Consider the following 23,119-nt stretch of genomic DNA (forward strand, 5'->3'; position numbering starts at 1 on the left):
AACGCTTCCTCCCCAACCCCGCCAACCTCCTACCCAATTGGTGGCCCTTCTTCCGTGCACCAGGGATTATGCTATTCCACCTTCCCCCCCCCCCCCCCCCCCCCTATAGTGCGTGTAAGCGGAACCATAAAAACATGAAGTCGGTAATCGCGTGACCCTCTTCGCGTCGGGCGCATGAGACCCTATGACTATACTATAGCTGTACCGCCGGTCCGAGCATCTACTGCCGTGCTATATCTTGGCTAGCCCGGCGGCATTTTCGTAGGTATCACCATGCCTTCTAGCTCGTCGGGCGTCTCGGTCAAGTCGTTTTTGTTCGGTACCGCTTCATTTGGGCATCAGCGTCAACTCTCACCGGTCAATGAGCCGTTGCCACCTCATGAAGGATGAAACCTAAAAGAGATGCAGATTTGGGTCTAAAGGGAGTTGGAGTGTGATGAGGCGAACACGGAGAGGTATGAATGGACAGAGTTGCGGTGATGATCACAGTAGCATAAACAATATAGTCAACATTCGAGACCAGGCACTGTATCCAACGTACTGTTAAAAATCCAGGTAAACCGTACGTGGCCCATACCTAGTAGCGGTAGAGCTATTAGACTAATGTCTAATTTGTAGTTGCCAAGTAATGATAGTAAATGGTATAGGGGAAGTATGGAGGACATACCTCAGGTATAGGATATCATATCATATCATATAAAAAGCGGAAATGTTAGGAAATGCCAGCAATTGGATTCGTGTTTTTATAGGGACCAATCTACGTATGTATCAATTACCTCCCAGGCCAAGCATTCTAACTTTAGGTATATGCCACTACGAGGCGTACGCAATGTTAGCTGTCAAAGATTGATGTACCTATGCCAGACATGTATACCTCTTTTATCGACTGCGAATTACGCCAGCGGTTCGCTCTCAAACTGTGTAATTTATCACCGGACCAGTAGCCGAATTAGCGAAGTGCTCACCGCTCCAAAACAGAAAAAAAAGTTGGCTTGGAGGATCGACTGCTACCCTCGGTCCCCTACGGCATGTAAGTAGGGCACTTGTAAGTTACAGGGTGCTGTTAGGAAATTCATCCGTGTTCCCTATCCGGAAGGTATCACATTAAATACACGTGGGCTGAAAGGCTTGATGCGTGGGGACGAGCTTGCGAGTACCTAACTTAAGGTAACATTATTATCGTAAGAATCTTACCACCCCTTTTCTTTCGTCCGGTTCTCACGTGAGCTTACAACGACGGAGATCCATGGAGACCCCTTGCTCGTGCGGAACACTACGTACCTTATAGTAGGCGGGTGCTGAGGCTGTAAGTGGATGTACGCGATTACTTGCCGATGTTTAAGATCCGCTGTAGCGGATCCAACAGAATGGAGAGAGACTATGCGCGGTTAGCTAGTCTAGGTTAATCAAGTTTGTGTATCCCACGAAATGCGATTTGATGTAGACGAATTCGCTGTCAGTAAGGGTCAGTTGACATGGACGGTACAGAGGTCCTTAATTCTGATTTGCCTGGGTTCGAGTAACAAACTCCGCAAACCGCCCAGCATCAGTTTTTGGGTGGCCTTAATTTACATACCATAGTATTATCAGCTTTTCTCTCCATATGGAGGGGAATATGGGGTATAGGTATGGGGTATGTATTTACTCACATAAAACTCACATATGGAAGCATCCAAGCGAAGTTACCTTAACTTATTATTTTCAGCCTCCTTGGGCTTCGATTGGGTTGGAGTTGGACACGAATTCGAAGAAGATAAGAAAAGAGCAGTTATATTATATAAAAAAAAAAAAAAAAAAGAGGAAGAAGAATTAGGTTAGGTACCTACCTAAGTGCAAAGCTGATAATGTAGCATATTAGCGTAGCACTAGATCCCACTGTTATCCGAAATTTCCTTATCGATACAATTTTGAACCCCCAAATTTCGGCCGAATTAACCCCAATCGGCCCCAACTCTATTAAGTTGATAGGTACCTCCTATGTACCTAAGTAAAGTGATAAAGTTCGCAAGGCTGGTTCTCCAAAGCTGGTTATTCCTTGCAAGCTTACTTTCATAGCATTGTACATAAGATATCTCGTAGCTAGGTGCATTTAGGTATACCTAATCCAAAGCCTTGAGTATTGTACATTATGCATAACTATATGTAATCTTACCTAGGTTAGGTATCTAAGGTAATATTCTAAAAAGAATGGAATCATGTGAGATTATTATGTATTGTATTGTATCATTATCAATTGTGCAATATCTCCATGTAGGTTGGTACACTACCTATAGCAGTGCCAATATTATGTGTATAAATGAGGCAGAATCTCGGAGGAGCTAAGTAGGGTAGTATGGATAGGTTTTCAATGCTATATTAACTGCTACATTAACCCAATTTACCAATTGTAATAACTAACACACCCCAATAACATCCCCGATAACATCTCCAATACCTAGCGCATCATGCTAATAACCACTGAACCAAACATACTTAGCTGCGGCCTTATCCGTCTCATCCCTGCTTATCCCTACACATAACATCCCGAGGTTCCCCTTTCACCCTATCAAAATCCTATTAAACCAGACCATAACTAGACCCTTCCCAGTTCAAGCACGGATCCGGATTGCCTCATTCGCAACCCACTCGCGAAAGTCGAACGGTCGCACAAGGACCAAGCCTGATTAATTTCCCCCCTCTTTAAACCGGTGAAGCCGCCGGTTCAACGGCCGCCCTGGATCTTTCCTCACCGAGTTGTTTTCTCAACCAGTCCCGTCTCCTCACTCTTCCAATCATCATCTCTTCCGTCCGGCTCAAATCAACTCGGGGCGGCAGTGTACTGCCGTTTTCTTCTGCTCTCGTCCTTCCCGTCGGACTTCTTCCATTCTTTCCTAGCTATCCACCTGCTGACTGCGCATTCACTAATTCAGCCCCCTTTCCCATATCAAACTACCTTGATAGGTGTCTAAGGTGTCCTGACGCAGGGCGGCTCGTTCTCGTATACCCAACATTGTACAGCATCAACACCAGCACCAGCATTAGCACTAGCATCAGCACCAGTACCAGCGTCAGTATAAGCATCAGTACTAGCATCAGTATCGGCCACCAAGACCGGCACCAACGCCAGCCAGCACAAACATAAACATAACACAGCACAACACACAGCACAGCATAAACATAACATAATACAACGCGACACCGAAACACGGTCGCATTAGCTCTCTGATGATCCCAGCAGTCTCATTAGCGGCAATGATGCCCGTGAGACCTTGACATACGCCGTCTCAACATAACCCCACTGCTCGTCTGACGCCCCAGTGAGGCGCAAAAAAAAAAAAAAAAAAAAAAAAAAAAAAAAAGATAGTCGCAGCTCTTGACTACTCTTGTATGAGCGTACAGCAAAGGATCCAGACGCATTAGCACCCACAGCACACACCCTGTTTTTGTGGTGCTAGCTAGCGAGCCTCTTGTCTAACCCACCTCCGTCTTCATACGCCATACGTCCTCTCATCGAACGTACAATGGTAAGAATTTCTTACTATGCCCCCTTACCCCAGTTCGTCTCTAGATAGCCAAGTAACCCCATGCCTTGTCTGTGTCTGTATCCCTAGCGTGCGGTCTGTTGACTTGCATATAGAATAACCCCAATATCAGAAAGCGCCGGCCTTACGGCCACGGGGAATCCCCGATGGTGCCTATACCCCAGGATTCGTCTTACTCGCTTTCTGCTCTTTCGTCTCATCCGGAGGACTTCTCCGCTCATGATCTACAAATACTTCAACAGGCGGCATCTATCTTGAATTGCCCCGTTCCCCAATTGCTAGGCCTTTATAATAGAACTTCTCATCCTCAGCAATATCCGCTCTCCTCCATTCCATATCCTGTTTCAACTAAAAGGCCGCGTATGAGTGCAGATATGGCTTCGGCATCCCCCCATGAAAAGTCCCCACCACCTCCGCCACCCGCGCAAGACGGCTCTGAGCGGCATCAAGCCCCTAATCTATCAAATAGTGGGTTCTCCATAGGCATAGACCGTTCTCGTCTTACGCAGTACTTCACCAATTTTTCCATCTGCCCGCCATGCACAACCTGCGAACCCCAAGGTTTGCTTCCTGTTCCACTTCTCCTTCGCACAAGCATACTAAATGTGACTCAGTTTATGGCCCGATCCCGGCCAGCTCGTCCTACGACTATGATTCAGGACGTCAGTATTTCGACGACAGACCATCGTCTCCTGGCCCAGCGCCTGGCACTATGTCCCCAGACCAGCCGAATGTGTTTGTTGCTAATGACCCTTCTACAGCACCTCCCATGATGCCCAACTATCCTATTCTGCAGCCAAATAGGCCTATGACTATGCAGCCTTCTACTAGCGGCGAAGGCATGATATATCCTGAGGCTATTTCCAGCCAACAGTATTTTAATCAGTCAGACTTCCACCACGACGTGTCAAGTTCCATGACAAGCAGTACGATAGAAGCTCAATCATATAACCCGTTATTGTTCGTGCATAATAATACTCCTGGGAATATATCACCCCACGGAGTAGATAGAATCCAGGAAAACAGCAAACCTCGTGAATTGGATATCGTACATCAGAATCAACGACCTCCTGCTGCAAGGAGGGGCCCATTCAAAACGAATGTCCAACGAGAAGAGACGGCCGAGACACGACGGATTGGCTCCTGTATTCGGTGCCGAATGCAACGGATTCGCGTAAGAAGCCTTGCCATCGTTTTACTGTTTGATTCCTAGGCAATGCGCTTGAATTTGATCGGCTAATTCATAACTTTAGTGTGAAATGAACCCTACAGACAAGCTCGGCACATGCTTGACATGTCTGAGAATTAACAATACGAAGATTTGGCGGATGCCATGTCTCCGCTATAAAATCACCGACGTGAAACTGTTCAAACCTGGGAATGTGAAGGGGTACGAATGGACTCGGAGGTGGATCGAGGGTATCCCGGATGATATTTCACAATGGGCATCGTCAGAGACGAAAATAGTCAAGGTCACTGAAGGGTACACCGAACAGACAGTCGAGCTTCGAGTGCGGCAATTTGTTCCGCAGGAAGGTGATAAACTCGAGCGAAGTTGGGTTTACGAGGGAAATAGGAGAAGAGTCAAAATTCCCCCATATGCCATCGTGAATCTCGAGGAAGCAAAGAGTACCTATACCAATTATATCCGGCAGTGGCTGCCTGAATGTTGCAAGAAGGTTGCTGGCAAGGAGAAGTTTTTGCTCGCAACGTACGGCGCTGCGATCAGAGCCTCTAGGAACCAGAGCATCGACCCTAAGGAGAATGCACTCCTGAAAAAGGCATTGCAGTTGTGGATGGCTGTCCGCTTGACCACGAAATCGACGATCATAGTTGGCGACGAGACGTTAGGAATGTCTAAAGATATCATGGATGAGACAAGTCCGCTTCGAGGCTGTATTCCACTCCCACCCGTGATGGGCGCGCAGATTGAACTCGTCCTGATCCATCAAATACAATCCAGTCTTCGGCGGGAGATGCTGGAAAACTTACAAGCTATGACGCAGGCTAACAAGAAGAATACCTGGTTCACGACATACCTGATCACCTTTATCCTGCTCCACAACGTAGCTCTCCTCTGCCAGCACGACGCCGGGTATGCGCGAAAGCACGGCTTCAAGGTGTGTATCGAATGACCCCTAGACGATCGCAAAGACGTTGCGCTCACTTTATAAGTTGCAGAGCCGGTTTGCGAGAGAAGAGATGGTGAGAGAATATCAAACGGGTAAGCGCTGGCATCCTTTCGAACGAGCCTGGTTCTCCCAATATTAGTTCTTGAAGCCGAAATATCCTAACAGATGGGACTTTTCTCAAACAGGAGCAAATGTTTTGCTGGCGTACTTCCATTACTGCAATAAAGGTGAGCAACTCGGAGGTTTTATAGGAGCTAATCATGGATTAACTGTGCTGACCGTACATAGGCGTATATCCATTCTCTTCAGAGTGTAAAGAGCAAGACCTGTCGACAGTGGCGGAACTGGATGAGACTAAGATAAAACTCATCCAGTACACAAGGGCGCACGCCGAAAAATACAGTAAGCCACATACAGCCTACCGCCCAATCTAACACCGAATTCTCTGTGCATAGTTCCCAAGACGGGGTGGATAAGTGGCTAATTAGTCCAACTCACAGAAAAACATTGGACCAAGTTACGGCAGAGTGGCGATTACGAGAATGATTTTTACTATATAAGTCAAATGTACGAGGAAAACTGGACTCCGCAGCCCACAATTTGAGACGATATGAGTCGATGAGTCGATTCGCGTGGTGGGGAACTCGGCATGAAAGAAAGACATTTGGGCAAGATCCAATTCGAACAACATCTGAACCAAGAATCAAACGTTGGCGAAGAATAATGTTGTATTTCCGCGTAGAACTTGCAGGCTTAGGTGCAGGTACCTACCTCCTACCTCCTACCTCCTGAGCCCTCCTCCCTCCTCCTACCTTACCTTAGGTGCTCTGCGCCATGCGAGACCGGATGCAGTAAATACCCATACCTACCTCCTAGGTATATATAGGCAGTTGCATGCAGGTACCCCCTTACATACCCGCCTGCAATAACGAAGAAACGAAGACAGCGAGTATTGTCCAGACTAACGTCGACTGGAAGTCACCAACAGGAAATTCTAATTACTACGCCTACCTACATGTCAGGTACCTTAGGTAGGTAGGTAGGCACCTTCCTGCCTGTCCAGGTATATAAGAGTTCCTGTCATTCTTCCTGCCTCCTGCCACAAATACAGAGTTTCTAGGAGCATATTGCTAGCGTGTTTGGGATACAGTTCTCAACTGCCTAGTTCTTAACTGACATCGGAGTAGAGTTTACGTATGGCCATCTGCAGGAACTTCCTGCTGCATTCATTATCTATCAAACGCCGTGCTGCAGCGGTCCGGCTCCTTCTTGCTCATCTTACCAGAGCTTTTCTTATTTGAAGACATCTTACCTCTGTACCTAAGGTAGGTACGACGGCCGTTATCGGTGCATGTGAGTATAGAATGGTTCATACCCCTACCGAAAAGCATTATATCGGAAGTTGCCGTCTATCATATCCCTAGTCAACATACCTAATGCCAATTTACATGTAGGTCTAGGTAGCTACCTCACTCTTCAACCACTCAGGTTATTCGAGGACGTATACGTATACGAATAGCTAAGTGCTACCTACAGTTTTGTTGGCACCCAATGCTATTTCGATTTGCTTTTCTAAAACGCCAATGATCAAATGGTGATGGCATATAAGCGCTACAAGTACCTAACCTAAACCTATACTGGTCGTTACTCCTTGAGGGGGGGCATCTGCCAGACAACAGATGTACGTATCAGGTATCAATTATATCAATGCACTTTCTTCATGAAGTCTAGTCATACAAAGCAAAATGGAATAAAGAAATAGCAATACCTAGCACAACCTACATGACATATACGAGTGAGGAAAGGCCTTCTGCAGACTGAACTTATGGGACTATGTACGTACACGAGATCGTCCGGTGAGGCAAGCGGAACCTAACCTATCCGAGATAGCTACTCAAAACCCCTGCCCCCACTGTACAAGTAGCGGCTGTGTATATTAATAGGTAAGTAGGAGCTATGGGCACTTTGCGGCTTGAAGGTTCGATAGGTAACTAACCTTGGGTTACCCACCTAGGCAGGGACATAACCTAAGACATGCATCTTCCCACCTACCCGGTTAGCAGAACGAGCTCCGGGCTTGCTGCAGCGTCCCGATTCGTGGCTTGCATGCTGGGAGCTGCGTATGGTACAAAAAGAAAGAAGAATTGAAATGACTGGGAAGATGCGAAAGTACCTAAGTACATACCTAACCTAAGGTATGTATAGGTAGCTTCGATGCTATGCTACACACGTACCTGCTCATACCTTATAGAGTACCTAGGTAGGAATGTCTTGCATTTGGACAGGCCCTTACCAACATACATGGTACATGATGGTCTGGACGGGGACTTTTCATACCTCCTACATAAGGTACTCACTTTAGCTACATGGTACCTACGCCACGTCGTTATAAACATACATGTAATGTAAGTTGTGTTCCCATGTACAACTCGACTTATACGCTCGAAACTCTATACTTGTCTCTGATCTTACCTAACGTTTGGATCGGCTTTCTTAAGCAGGAACTCGAACCTAGTCCGCTGCTCTCCCCCCCTGCAGAACTAGCATCGGCAACAGAGATGTATACCGATAGTATAAGGCAGTGCAGCTTCCGTCTCATGGGGGTAAGTTATTCCTTCTCTCTCTACAGAGCTACAGAGTTTTCCGGTGTCTAGATTCTGATTTTAAAGATCTGCAAATTTCCAACTTTTTGTTCCTCGTTCATCATCCATTATCCATCATTCTCAATATCTCATCTGAGTAGCAGTAGATCTCAAACGAGCTAGTAGAATCTCTTATTCGTTTCATTGCATCCAACACACCTCCTCGAAGTCAACCACTATAGGTTAGTTTATGGTATTGACCTTCTATTGGATGCAACTAACAAGCTAAAAGACTTGAATATGGATTCGAACTACGGCCCAGTCCTTTTCTCCTCGGCAAATGCATGGCTCCATGCAGAGCATTCCTCACATGCTAACCCTACATCCGAGGGATTGTCTGGCCTCCCCGTGGGCTTTCCCGCTCACTCGGGTCAGGCATTTGGCTGGACCGGAAGCCAATTCAAGGATGATGAGCTCCACTTCATCTACCACTTGACTAGCCAGAACCTGGCGGAGATACGTTCCGCAAAGGATCACTTCAAATGTATGTACTCTCTGGAGTCTTTTTGCAGCTAGTCCTTGTGCTATATAGGCTAACATTGGATGCTCAGCTCTGGAATTGGACGGCGATCAAGTCAGCCGTGCCAACTTTCCGCTTCCCACACTTGGTCCTAAGTTAGACGAGCTTAGTCAAGGCATTCACAATGGCAGCGGCCTCTGCGTCATCCGCGGAATTAACCCGGAGGACTACTCGGTTGAAGACTTGACCATTGTATGGCTGGGAATCCAAGCATACATCGCTGACCAGCGAGGATGCCAAGACCACCAAGGCAACATGCTTGGTTAGTATACGGGTACATAACTTAGATGTCGTATCGAGCTGACATATACCTTAGTCCACATCGTGGCAGACAACTCCTCTGAGTTGAAGTTGGGTCACCATCGCCATTCTACCTCTGCCATTGTAAGTAGCATTTGACAATTGGATTTTGTTCACGTGCTTACAACGAACATAGTCATTCCACAATGAGGAGGCTGGCGACGTCGTTGCTTGGTTGACTCGCAGCACTGCGGCAGCCGGAGGCAAGTGTATCCTCGCATCGGCTTATACGATCTACAACATCCTAGCGGCTCATCGTCCCGACATCATACGCACCCTTGCGAAATCCGACTGGCCATTTGCTTTGTAAGCTTATCCTATATTCTCGTCACTGCTGGTAGATAACACTGACATTCTCGATTCAAGCCCGCATTTCCAATGCCGGCCCTTGCTGTTCCACCACAACTCAAGGCTGGTGATGAATTTTGGCCGCACGCCCCTATTGGGGAATGCCATTCACCCGCGTCCGGAACATCTTCCCAAGCTCAACGAGCGCCAGCGCGAGGCTCTTGATGTGGTGGAAGCGATTGCCCAAGCAGTCCAACTGGAGATCAAGACCCAAGCTGGCGATATGCATTTCATCAACAACCTTGCCATTCTCCACAGACGCGAAGGATTCGTTGACGGAGACTCTCCCCAGCGTAAGCGGCACTTGGTTCGCATGAGACTCCGCAACTCGCAGCTGAAGTGGGACATTCCGGACGAACTGAAGCGGGAATGGCATGATGCATTCGACGCGGACACGTACCAGACATGGCACCTGGAACCGATGCCTGGCGACGTGTTCCCTCTCCGTAAGTACACTAATTAAATAATCCGGCCCACGATACCTTAGGTACCTCGTTATGGCGGGTACTTATGCATTGCATTTCACGGGGAATGGCTGGGATTGGGGAAATTACCAATAAGATTCCGGCATAGAGAGGTTAATACGGGGATAAAAAGGGTATTCATCAATGGTTTCCTGTCAAGTTATGTCAATTTTGTGGTTTTCCTCGTCTGAGCTCCGGTTTGAGCAACCTAATAATTCATGGGCGATACTGGGGCTTGAGAGAAGTGTGTCCGAATCCTATTACGAAGCACGATTCTATTGTCTGTTTGGAGTATACGATATGTCCGTCACTGTCTAACCATCAACTATTATTATCATTACCTACCTAGGTACGTACTATAAATACAGAGCATTCAAACTTTGCAAAGGAAGAAAAGAAAAGAAAAGAAAAGAAATCCGATATTGTTGTAGTCTGGACCACTCTCCTCTCCAATCCCCACAATGACCAAATGGATTGGTTTACATCTCATCATTTGACTTGGCAGCATTTTTTTTCCCCAATACTACGTGTTGTCCGAAAACCAAAGTCACGTCATGGATGCAGCACCAACCGGGATTTAAAACAGAATTGGCGGGCAATACCAATAACTGCAGCCGTAGTGTTTCTACTATGTAATTCTTTCGAATGCTGGAAATAGCAAGGAACAAGATTGGTCCAGGGAGATAAAGATAAACAGGATAGGATTTGAATTCCTCAAGCTCTATGGTACCAACGAAACGATGGTCATCTTTAAGCTAGGCCTCGACTCTTCCTTTTCCCATTCCCATCCCCATCCCCATCCCCATCTCCCCTTTCTTCTTAGAATATTCCCAAGCCATTGATGAGAACAGGATGGTAAACCAACAAGGAGCTTAGGTACTAAGGAAATATGGTTGCGTATATCATGCCCACGGGGAGCCATATACCTTAAATAGGTACCTAATAATCTATTAAAACCGCGTGCTAAAGATTTCTCAAGTCGAAACTATGTAGGGGGTACCTAATGTATCTAGCAATTTACTAAAGTAGGTTTAGCTAGGGCTCCCGTCTCCGTCTCCGTCTCCGTATCCATTGACACCCCTCCCAACTCCTCGGTTTAACATCCGACGAGTGTCAAGATCGGAGATCAGAGGCGGAACCGACATGTATGTAAATGCATGTATGTATGTAACTTAGGTGCCACGTACGGCTAAGCGTGCAGTAGTTGAGGTAAACCCGTCTCAAGTCTAAGTCTTGGGATTTTTTTTATTATCTCGAGATGCAGCTGTTTCAAACCATTTTGATCGATGTGCATGCATATAATCGCTGCTGCTGTTAACCATGTGAGAGCAGGGGAGGTGCGGTTTGAGACCCATTCTACAACTCCATTGCGGTGGAGTAGGACGTATACTACTACTACTACTATGACTTTGCCGTACACTACCTTCTCTCGTATAAGAAGTGCGTAAGTACTTCCAAGATAGAGTGAGGCAAAGAAGCGTAATAGGAGCGTAGGTGGCTGTTCCCTCGTCGCGCCTTGGCCCCGTACAAGTCCCGCATTGCTCGCTTGGCCTTGCAGGGTGCGTCGTAATGAGGTCTCGGAGGGAAAGAAAAAAAAAAGTATACCTATGGGATGGGCATGCAAATTACCTACTAGGTAAGGTTAAGTAAATAAGGAGGTACCTATGTCCTAGGTAATATGTAACGTCCGTATCTAAAGGCATGTGTCGGGATTCAGCATTCTCCGTAAGCGGTGGTGGGCTTAATTCGATGCCCGGCTCAGATTTCGCCACTCCGGGCTCCCACCCGGATCAAGTATAGAGAGAGGTATGTATGTAAAAGGCAAAAACGTACCTATTATACATATCCACATTATCCGCAGCGGAGTTAGGTACACAGATACCTAACCTCCCTCCTACCTAACCTAAAGTAATTTAAACTAATAAACGTGCATAGTCGCACAGCAGCAACAGTAGGACAGCAGACCAGCAAGCAGTAAGTAGCATGCAGATGGGCCTTAGCTTGGACGTTCCGGTTGACTTGAAGTAGTCCGCATATACGTACAGTAGGTACATGTAGGAGGTAGCTAAGGTATGCAGCGTTCCGCCGCATATGCAAATAACAGGTGGCTACTGTTGGTTCGAGGAGAAAAAGAAAAAGAAATAGATGAATAGGTAGATGATCATTATTGACTATCTACCTAGATACAGTATATCTCCAAAGGTAGGTACTTGTAAGTTTGTCACATTAGATCGTTATCATATTTACCTATTAGTGATCATTATCTTTGTGCAACGTTTTTGAAGAAAGCTCCCGCAAGCCACAGCTCTGCTACCAGTGCCACTAGTGCCAACCGGCTTCTTGGATCTGTTGTCCGCGGACGCCAAGATCTCTCCAGCCACAAAAAGTACCTATCCTTAGCAGCTCAGGTGGTACAATACAATACATGACTTTAGGTTTAGGTGACTACCTGGTAGGAGGTACCTATATTATATTTATATTTACAATACACAGGTACAAAGCCTTTCCCTTATGTAAATACCCGTTAGAACCTGACCCTGACTTAAAAATATATCTCTACATCCTATGTATTGCCTTAGGTAATTTGGAACCTACATAGTTCTCGTCACATATCGTATTACTACCAACTCACGTGGAGCCATCATCCTTCTACATACGAGTAAAAAAAAAAAGAAAACCATTATGTCGGTCTAGGATTCTTACATATCGACAATTTGCTAAAAAGCCCACTCCTTCCTCCAAAGAAGCGGTCGGGCTCTGAGAGTCGGGTCTGTTTCTAAGGTCTGGACCGTAATGACGATCAGCAAAAAAAGAAAGCATGCAAAGCACGAGGACTAGAAAGCAAAGGCCTGGACTCTCTCATCTATCGCTTAACTTGCTGCGTACGACCCACGCACGTTATTCCTATGTCAGGATGCTGTCAGCTCACTTAATGAGGACGGTCGATTCGATTAGGAAAGTAAACATTGGCTTATTCTATAACATCCGGGGAGCGTAACCACTGGATCGGGGCTGGCGGAAATGACGGCCGGTACCTCATTTGGTACCAATAATTCGCCTCAGCACTAAAAGGGGCACTATCATATCTCATAAAATAAACATTTTAAAAAATCCTTGAGCAAACGTTGAGAGTGGGGAGAATTGGGGCCAGTGGAAGTAATAGAAGGTGGAAAAAGAAAAGAGAAAGAAAAGAAAAGAAGCCCTTCTACTTGAATTCTGTTAAGCTCGAGAACGACAAAGAGTAGAGTTTCGTCCTTTGCGGATACGGAGCTCCCGCTCTATAGCTTCGTTATACAGGTCGCCTGCATCTGCAGCACCCGTACGTAGCTCGCTCGTGTTCATCTGGTAATCTCAGATCTCCCGATGTACGATGGGGCCACCTACGCAACGCTCATGGCGTCTGGATTCCCAATTCTCTAGACACCGTGTTTTCGGATAGCTACTCCCTGCTTGGCTCAACGCACACGCAAAAAAAAAAAAAAAAAAAAAAAAAGGTACAAGAATGATACAAGATAGGGCCGTAAGCACTATACTACCCAGCACCGGTGTGGCAGTTGTGGTAACGCCGGACGCCTCCGCGGATGCTGTAACGTGCCGCCGCTAGCAAATACCTGGTTCTAGTAGAGAAGCCAAGCACGCCTCCAACATCTCTGCTAGGGCATAGGCGTGTACTTGCATCCGCATATTAGATCTGAGGCATGGGGTCAGAGCCAAGGAAGTGGGTATGGATGGGTATGGGTATGGGTACTTTCTGCAAGGCTTGCATGGGTACTGGGCACCGTGACCGTCACCGGTATTGTACAGAACCTACTGCATAGGCGAGGACAGCGGCAACTCGACGCCCTGCTAGCTGCTAGACACACCCGCGCAATCCACAGATGAGCCAAGGGGTTACTATCTCTCGTCGTCGGGGGCCACGACGCAAAGCCAACGAAAACACATAATGAGATGATAGGAAATCGACCTCTGTTGCCCTGTTACAACACAATCGGTCCAACAAAAAAGAGACGTCGATCTTCGTAGATTAGAAACGTGTCGATGAACACATGTGTTCCCCGTATCCGAAAAGGAAAAGGGCCTCGCCCGGTCGAAAAAAAAAAGAGAGCGATCGAGATCAATGCGGTACCTCTATGCCGCTATCCAACCCTTCTTTTACTTCTCGAGCGGACCTCGATAGGACTGAAGGTGGTGTGACACGACTACGAACTTATGAGCTGTGCGTAGTATTTGTAGTCGGGATTCTGGATGATGGTATGGATGTATTGCAGACGGGATTTGAAATTGTCGATCCTCGAGAAATCGTGGTCTCGGAATGCGAGACGCGAGAGGCGTGGTTGGGCACAAAAAGCGACTAATGAGACCGCACCACGGGCCAAATCGTCGCGTGACTCGTCGAAAGTTGATGTAGGATGTCCCCCATTTCGTGGGAACCAATTTTGTCTTATTTTCGGCAATATCTGCCTCGTGTCGAATCAACTCAGCCAATCTTCCCCATCCGCCGATGGAAACCTGGTATAGGAAAATGGGAATAGGGTGTTAAGATAAAAGGTCAGGCACCTACATACGCAATGTAGGTATTATGTAGGAGGACAGGGGACGCAGGGGTTTTAAACGGTAAGACAGCTTGTTCGGCCTTACTGCCCAACCTATTCCTATGTGGATGTCGACACACACGCATACATCCAGAACGGCCAAGAACAACTTCTGAAGGACAAGAGCACTTGGCTCAGAGAAGGAATCTCCTACTCTTACACGTTTTACACGTACAGCTCGGGTTAGGATGCGTGCCAGACGCCTTCGGCTAATGCTATCTGATAAATATGCCGTCAGTAGAAAGCCATACGCAAAGATAGGTATACGCCTGCCATATATCTCTACGTACCTCATGTATAAACCCTAAGAAGGTAGGTAAGTATCAGATAAGTAGCCATTTGCTCTTAGCCAAGAAGGGCGGTACCAATAGCCTAACCTCTTCGAAGTCGCATTGGTGCAAACTCCCTTTCATACCATTTTCCTATGTTTAGTCCACGACATTCCGATTCTCGACGGAACCAAATGGAACCCTATGGTATATGGCATTGTAAGGAAATGCCATATCAGTCGACATGCATCGGAACGCTCCGGATATGCACTGTCACACAATTGCCCGCCGTACTTTACAATGCCTTCTTTTCCTTGGGGTTCTCGATCCACAAGCGCTCCAATAGCAGCTCCGCATAGTTGGATTTCGGAGGAAAGTGACAGGTAAGATCTCCGTTGAGAGAGTAACCCAAGAAACCTGACGTTTTAGCAACTCTAACCTGATTCAACCTATAAAAAAATCACCCCGTTCAATAGGTATGGCCCGGTTCACATCGAAATTGTCATGCCCCATGGGAAAGTTGCCCGGCTTCTCTTGCAGTGCTTCAAATTGCACATCTTCGCTATATTGGGTACTTCCGGAATCAGATCCCCATAGCTTGAAACGGATTTCAAGTTAAGCCAAGCTTGGATGTCACTGAGATGTGATGTGTAAGCCGCCCATGCAGCTCAGTCTCCGAGGGATAGGTCCGGTCGTACGGACGGCCATCACGGGCCGGTGTTGAGAGTGTGAAGTCTATACTAGCTCTTGTCGTTCATAAGACTTGGATTTATGGGAGCCTAGGATTTCTTGCGGGAAAGAAAACGCCATAGTTGCGCCGAGATCTATCAACTTCGAAGCATGAGCAGGGTACGCTCTAGAAGTTTCGAGAGCTGCACACGGTGCGTAGTGGCTCTGCGGGGTGTCGGCTTTTGGGAGAACGAAGCCCAGGCTATCCAGGTTATTATTGTGTGTGGAGGATGAACGAAGAATTTGACCACAACCAACGGTGTGGGATCCAGACGAATCTTTATATAGGTACCTACTGTCGATCCCGCGGTTGGGGAGGGAAAGGGAAAGGGAAAGGCGATGATGACGGCAGCATCTGGCCATCATCGTCAGCTTTGTGCGACAGCCCGATCTAGACTCGTCGTCGTCACCCGTTTGAAGATACATACAGGTAGGCCGTGTTACAATAAATACCTATCTTACCTACCTACCTGCCTGTCTGTCTGCCTCTCTACCTATCTATCTACCTACCACGGGCAACGGGGTGAAGCATAGGTAGGAGGTAGGTAAGCACTAATTAAATTTGAAACGGATCACATACGTACCTAACCTACATACTCGATGATCTCGAATCATCGAGCGTCCCGTTCCGCGTAACCGGTCTTGGTTTTTGGTGGTTAAGGGGCTCGCGCGCAAACTGGTAGGTCAGCATTTATTTATGTACCTACCACCTACCTACCTAATGTATCAGCTAGCCCCTGGCTAGTACGGATGAGCCTAGACCTTGGGGGGGGGTCTTGCTACTACCTTAGGCAGGTATACTAGGTACAGTACGATTAGAGGTGAGGTGGGATGGGATGGGATGAACAGGTACACTACACTACACTACACTACACTACACTACATTGACGACTTGAAGAGGGGGTGGGGAGCGGGTGGGCTGTTACTACGGAGAAGCGTGTGCTGCCTTTGCCCCCTTGCTTGCATGGTCGAGATAAGGATGAAGGGGTTGGTTAACCCCCTTTGCTACGTGCTGCACACGTGCTCCCCCGGGAGCGTCATAGGAGGACTTGATATAAGTAGGTAGGCAGGCACGTGGCCTGATATGGGACGAGATGAGATGGTCGGTTTGTAGTTTGTATATAGGGAGAGGGGGAGGGAGGGAGGGAGGTATAGTGCGAGAGAACACGGTGTCCCCCTCGGCAGTGGCATGCGTTATTTACCTTACGTAGGTAGGTAGGTACATATCTGTCTCTTTACCGGGATGGATAGATGGGTGGGTGGGATGTGGGTAGTAGGCAGGCGACTTGTTCCAGGGGATTTGGTTTTTTGGGTAGATAGATAGATACATAGTAGATAGATAGGCAGGCATATATACCTACACACCTTATATAGGTAGGTTAGAGGTAGGTACATATATCTCCATACCTGTTATTGTACATAACTACCTACCTACCTACCTAGGTTTACTGATTGATGTTACTACGCTGCTACTCCGTGGTAGTTCCCCTTCCAATTCGAAGACACATATGGACAACAACAACAACGTATAAGGGCAATAGTACGTTCCTATTCGGCGTCTAGATGTGTGTCGTCGTACAGCTAATAGCCGTTGATGCGCTCGTAGGTTAGGTCGATCGTGGCCCGGTGGACTGATGGACGGGATCGGGAGGGAAGGAGGGAGGGAAGGAAGGGGTAGCCGGGGTTGGTTATATGCGTTAGGTATGTACGTAACACATATATGCTATTTGTTGGGTAGTTTTCAGCACTGCTTACCTGCCTCTACCTAGGTACCTTATGTAGGGAGAGAAGGGGGTAGTTTGGTTTGTACTATAGTTTACGATTGACTTCAAGGAGGGAAGGGGGGTGGTGGTGCGTGCGTGCGTGCGTGGGTAAGGGGTTTACATATGGTTAAGTGGGATTCATGACTATATATAATACATTTGAGGTTTTGTTGGCATACCTAGCTTGTTTTTGGCTGGGAGGGTGGAAAGAGTGGAAGGGTGGAAGGGGATAGATAGATGGATGGATGGACGGATCGGAGCGGGACGGAATGGAAGGAAGGAGCACTGACGAGTTGCAACCCTAGACTGCTTGGGGAAGATATATATACATAGGGAGGCAGATAGAGGAAGAGGGAAAGGAGGGGGGGGGGGGGAGATGGATAAGTAGATCCGAGTGTGAGTTCGTTTCATACCTATACAGGACTTGCTATCCCGACTCTACTACTCCCCAGATCCCATACCAGACGACGTTCGTGGGACTCTCTCCATTCCTAGGTACCTACCTAGGTACTCAAGGTAACGCCATGAATGAGTCTAACCTAGGGATTATTTACGACTGGGTATATATCGACTGCCTGCCCAGTAAGTAGGTTGGTGATATGTATGTCAGTAGATAGGCATGTTATATGGATAGTAACTACGGGAATATAGCCCCCCCTCTCCTCCTTGTACATTTCTCCGCCCTTCGTCTGGTTAACCTAACTATTCTATAGAAGCTATTCTATGGTTTATATCAGGGATAGGGATAGGTATACTTACCTATTTATCATGTTCGAGTTAAGGTCAAGACAGAGGGCAGAACGGGGTGGGTATTACATCTTTTTTCTCTTTCTTTATTAGTGATATGTGGTGACGCAGGGATAGGCTAGCTAGATACCTAGAGTAGGGGTTTAACTGGCAGGTATATAAAAGGTAGCTCAGCTCCCTCGCGAGAGGATACAAGGCCAGGCGTTACCTACTAGTCCCAACCCAGGTATGTACTTGTATGTGCGATCCTAACACTCACTCGATATGTACCTATATGATGATATCCATCAACGGTGTGAATTTCCTGGTATAACTTGTGGCTTATATGGTTATGCCGAGTATCGTTCGGCTAAGGGAGAGAGTGCTGAATAGCCGAGGGGGGTTTATGTGGTCGAGTGGATGTTCTAAGAGTTGGTGATATTGATATGTTAGAGTAGAGCGCGATTTTAGGGGTTGCAGTTGTTACCTAGAAGACAATGATTGCGCTAGGGGCATGGGTAGCTGGTTAGATATTAGGTAGTACTCTTACATGGGGGGACCAGAATCACACCTCTAGATCTGAGCGGAAGTAGGTGTTAAGACATCTTTATCGTACGTATATTATACACTTATACACATACACCATACAGCAACTACTTGCCTACCGCTCCACAGGTGGTAATGTGTATATACAAAGGGTGTCCTCTGGTGGTTGTTACCTACTTAGACTCTTGAGATAGTGTTACTTTGGGTACTTACTTGCCTCATATGCCAGGCTATATATGAGAGAATGTCAGGTATTAGACACTTATAGGAGTTTGTAGCTTAACCCCTAACCTATTGGCACCTAGGTGAAGCAGAAGGAGAGGAACAGTAAACAGATCTTAGACCACGTGATCGCGGAAGATTAAAAGCTCAAAGGATTGCTCAACTGGAATCATTCGTGTGTGTCTATTCATAAAGCTAGCATGTGTCTGTTAGGCACCTTTGGACTGAAGCACAATTCTAATTTAACCCTAGGTAAGGAGTTGTTGTTAATTATACTACCTTAGATATTCATAGAATGCCAATCCTAGGCAGAAGAATTAAATTACAGTTTGTTATGAAGCGGCTTTGTGCTGAAGTTAGATTCTGACGAACATTGAGTTGTGCTGATTCACCTGTGCGTTGTAGTGTTTATTATATATGGCTTTCATCATTGTATATACTGCATTAAGTACACGTAGCGCTTCTTAAAGTGCTCTTACAACAAATTACCCTACCTAAGAATCTTTGTCCAAGATGCTGTACGGTTGCTTAAAGCGCACATGTGTGTACATAGTACTATGTACAGCTTTGAGGTTACCCCTGAGAAGAAAGAATTAACCTTATTGGTGGGATTCTCCGTCTTAAGGTACAAGTTGCACAGTACATACTGTACATGTAGTACTGGGCATCTAGGTACAGGTAGGTTGTGATCGTGCACGGACCATATGGCACTAATTGGTGGGGTAGTGGTGGTGGTCCCTTAAAGTTGCCTTAGCTGCTACAAAACTTTGGCAGCTTCACCTATCGTTATCCAACTTACCTCAAGCCCGTCTCCACCAACATGCGTCAGCCGTGTGCATGTTCAAATGACTTCCAGAAATTACGACTTCTTGAAAGATCAAAGAGCTCTTACCTTATGTACTTCCTATTAGATTTACCTATTATAAATTTACCCTCTACCCAAGTACCGTTTAATCAATCCGCGCTTTCGTCTCAAATCTCTTCTTCCGACCTTCTCTTCTTCCCTCGCCTTCCCTTAAAAATTAAAGGAAAAACCAAAATAAAACCAACAACAACAACAACTCTACTACTAATCGCTCATAAACTTGTGATGATATGGCGAAGGACACGAGCTCCGTGGGGGAGCTCCAAGTGAGCAAATGCTATTTCGAATCTGGTCGCAAGAGAGTAAGAATACCCCGTTCATAGTCCCTATTTTGATATTATCTATTTTAAGTAGTTGTTCCCTAATCTTGTCGTCTGTAGCATCGCATCTCCGCCTCAGTCTCAATCCCCTTCGAGGCTTCCCACCCCGCAGTGAATATCAACCAAGGTAACGTGGACGACCAAAGCATCGACGATACCAGCGATTCGGAAGAGGAAGTTATCGCACAAGGTGAGGCGCCTATAGTTGATGACGATGACGACGAATATGATTTTGAGGGTGTAACCGAAATGGATTTGGCAGATGATGTGGCCTTTATAGAATCCTTAGTGCCCGCTGAGCCTGATGATTTGTCTACAGATGGGCTCTTCGACCCCGGCATGGATGACGATGATTTTGATGATTTGGACGACGACCTGGGAGATAACACCGGGCACAATACCGTCGACGAAGGAGGCCCCCCGCGTGTCTCGACGTGGCGGTTGAACCTCACGGCGCTATCGCAAGTCTATAACATCTACATGGCCGCCTACTCAGACAAGATATATGTCTCTCGGCCCCGAAGCTGCGTCACGAACTCTCTACCTGCTGAGCCTGACCTTATCTTGCAACCCCCTGCCAGTGCCATGGGCATCGAAATTGGTGGTTATCTGGACAGGATTTTACCGCACCAGGTAAACCATATGATTGTTGGCGACCTGGGCGACGAGGAAATTATGCTGCTTGCCTACGACGATGGTGATGTCATTGGCTATTACACTCGGACCATCGAGAAAGAACTTCTCCGACGTGAGAGGGAGGGCCGAGATAACGACATCATTCCCGAACCCTTCTTCCACGAGAACGTAGGGAAAAGCGCCTGGGGGCTTGCAGTCCATAAGCAATCTCGTATCATAGCTGTCGGTTCCAACTCCCATAACGTCTGCGTTTTTGTCTTTGCCTTAACCGGCAAAAGCTACAGACACAATCCGCTAGTCGACTCGGTTGAATTCTTTAGGAACGTTGCCAAGGACACGAATGGCGATGCTGTGGAATGGACGAATGATAGACCTCTACCCTATAGGGGAACTAACCCCGGACGCAAAAAGTCTTTAGAGAAAGTCATTCGGCGCCGGGACGCCAACTGGCGAATCATCCTGGAAATTGGGCGCGAGGGATCCAATATCCCAAATGTCGCCTTCGGTAGCGATAATACGGGGGAGGCAGATAAGATTGTAGCAATAGGTATCTGCGGATGCCTCTGGATTATGGACATTTGGCAGTTCGAACCTTTCGTCAAGATCGACGACATCTACTCGGCTTGCGTGATGGCGAGGCTCAATTATAACTATAACAAGTGAGTTTGCCCTATGTTAATATATCTCTGTTAAAGACACTAACAGGAAATAGGCCTCGTAGCTGGGGCGTGCTTGTACTCCCCGAAAGCAGTTTCCTCCCGGCAGCCGACTATACAGATGCGCTGGGCGTAGACAAAGATAATATAAGATACGTCAGCAACGAGAAGATTGGAAATTGGCTTGATATCAGTAAAGGCATCAAGAACGTTAAGAACAATTCGCCGGTGCACCCGTGGCTTAGGTGGGATAAAATCTCGCGGTTTTCGTTCAATCCCGTTGAGCAGCATAGGACATTGCTCAACGGAGGTTCGTGGGTTGACTTCAAGACCCACCAGATGAAGATTCCTGACTCGAGTGCCGAGCAGGAGTCTCAGTTAGGGAAAACCGGAGTTGAATACATGGAGGATCCCAAGACCATTCTAACGGATGGAAGCAGCATCATGCGGACGCATGAGCTTGATATTGAGCTTCGCAGCTTTGAGGAGGGTGGTACTGGCATCATGTTTGAGAAGGTCATCAGCCAGTCTCGACCTCCGAACGCGGTAATCCCAGCCATGCGAGTTTCGCATGAACGTCTAGCGAATCTTATACACGTCCCGGAACTGTCGTTGGTCGTAGCGGGCTCATTGTGTGGGCGGGTGGCGCTTGTGACTTTGACGCGGCCCCCGAAAGGCTTCCCTTTCAAACGCGGCTTCAAGGTTGAGGCTATCCTACCCCTGAAGCGGGATGAAGATAACGAAGTGCGGCCTATATGTCCCTTGTTAGGCGTGGCTGTTGGGCCAGTGCCGTTCTCCGGAAATGTAGAACGAGCATCCGGACCTGTTGGTCGGAGACGATACCGCGTCATGCTTCAGTACTACGATCTCACCATTCTCAGTTACGAAATTTCTCGAAATTCATTGACAGACCCTCTCTCCATTATTTGACGGTCACAGATCTACCTCTTTCTTTTTTCTTTTCTTTTTTTCCTTTTACAATACCAATCAAAGATACCCAGGGGTTTCGTGGGGGTTTTTGCGGATTAAAGCTGGCTTAGCCAACAGGCGTTTAGGTTGCATAAGGGTAAGGATGGACGGACGAGGCACTTGAAGAAACATTTTGTCATGTTGCATGGCGTTCCCGTGAAGGATTGATAAAGGAACTGTACGGCTAGATACATATTATGACATGCCCAAGGGCGGCTGACCCGTGGGGGAAGGCCAGGCCAGGCCAGCCGGGCAGGGATTGCTTTCTAGAAAAAGCCACCCGGACTAGGGTAATCCGATGCATATGAATTTCTTTGGGGAGGATTGCATTCGCTACCTACCTAGGTACTATGTATGTATGGAAACAATGAATGTTAGGTATGAGATACGCGACGATTTTGCAACTGAGCTTTGCTTAGAGAGATAGCTTTTCGACAGTGAAGTTATACGAGCATATCGCAAGTAATCAAGTATAACTTATTGGTAGTGAGGAAAAAAAGTATAAATATTACGTATTTTCAAAAGTGTTATCTGAATTTTGAGAAACTAATAAGATGTTTCATACTTATGGATCACAGTTGATGATGTGAACCCCAGGGCTCGGTGGAGGTTGTAGGTAGAGGTACCTGACATGATGTACCTGTCCTAGATCCGTAGATCGAGTACATACCAGATGTACCCATACCTAGTAACCCATGTCTATCAAGATCGGACGCCAAGACGCGATTTCGTAGGGTAATGATAAATCAATAGAGAAGCGGCGGCGACGTGATTGGACGATTGGATCTCAGAGATAAGGCTTGAGCTAGCCTTTCCGCATAAGGTCTAGACGGGGACATGTGGGACCATTACCCAATTTATCTCCCGGGGGATCAGGGTGGGGCGCATTTTTTGTCATT

The 23,119-nt window shown here is 47.0% G+C and overlaps 4 protein-coding genes across 4 annotated transcripts; 3 read left to right on the plus strand and 1 right to left on the minus strand.

Moving 5' to 3' along the window:
* Positions 1 to 2,357: 2,357 nt before the first annotated feature.
* F4812DRAFT_425089 (uncharacterized protein) lies at positions 2,358 to 3,503 on the minus strand. Its single transcript, XM_047933889.1, has one exon. The coding sequence runs from the start codon at positions 3,161 to 3,163 to the stop codon at positions 2,945 to 2,947; it is 219 nt and encodes a 72-aa protein (XP_047791216.1). The 5' UTR covers positions 3,164 to 3,503; the 3' UTR covers positions 2,358 to 2,944.
* Positions 3,504 to 3,519: 16 nt separating this feature from the next.
* F4812DRAFT_458426 (uncharacterized protein) lies at positions 3,520 to 6,257 on the plus strand (the record flags this gene model as incomplete). The annotated part of the gene is made up of 8 exons (XM_047937363.1): positions 3,520 to 3,555; positions 3,617 to 4,082; positions 4,136 to 4,695; positions 4,775 to 5,641; positions 5,703 to 5,726; positions 5,793 to 5,880; positions 5,942 to 6,055; positions 6,154 to 6,257. The coding sequence occupies 8 exons, from the start codon at positions 3,520 to 3,522 to the stop codon at positions 6,255 to 6,257; spliced, it is 2,259 nt and encodes a 752-aa protein (XP_047791217.1).
* Positions 6,258 to 8,283: 2,026 nt separating this feature from the next.
* On the plus strand, positions 8,284 to 10,161 carry F4812DRAFT_350708 (Clavaminate synthase-like protein). Its single transcript, XM_047931729.1, has 6 exons — positions 8,284 to 8,477; positions 8,528 to 8,779; positions 8,847 to 9,077; positions 9,132 to 9,199; positions 9,252 to 9,421; positions 9,482 to 10,161. Exons 2-6 carry the CDS (start codon positions 8,536 to 8,538, stop codon positions 9,924 to 9,926), a joined length of 1,158 nt encoding a protein of 385 aa, XP_047791218.1. The 5' UTR covers positions 8,284 to 8,477; positions 8,528 to 8,535; the 3' UTR covers positions 9,927 to 10,161.
* A 9,031-nt stretch (positions 10,162 to 19,192) lies between these two features.
* F4812DRAFT_425130 (uncharacterized protein) lies at positions 19,193 to 22,223 on the plus strand. Its single transcript, XM_047933890.1, has 3 exons — positions 19,193 to 19,941; positions 20,020 to 21,254; positions 21,308 to 22,223. Exons 1-3 carry the CDS (start codon positions 19,870 to 19,872, stop codon positions 22,179 to 22,181), a joined length of 2,181 nt encoding a protein of 726 aa, XP_047791219.1. The 5' UTR covers positions 19,193 to 19,869; the 3' UTR covers positions 22,182 to 22,223.
* The last annotated feature ends 896 nt before the right edge of the window (positions 22,224 to 23,119 follow it).

Source organism: Daldinia caldariorum (assembly GCF_022478825.1).
Source record: "Daldinia caldariorum strain CBS 122874 unplaced genomic scaffold F4812scaffold_6, whole genome shotgun sequence".
Classification (NCBI taxonomy): domain Eukaryota; kingdom Fungi; phylum Ascomycota; class Sordariomycetes; order Xylariales; family Hypoxylaceae; genus Daldinia; species Daldinia caldariorum.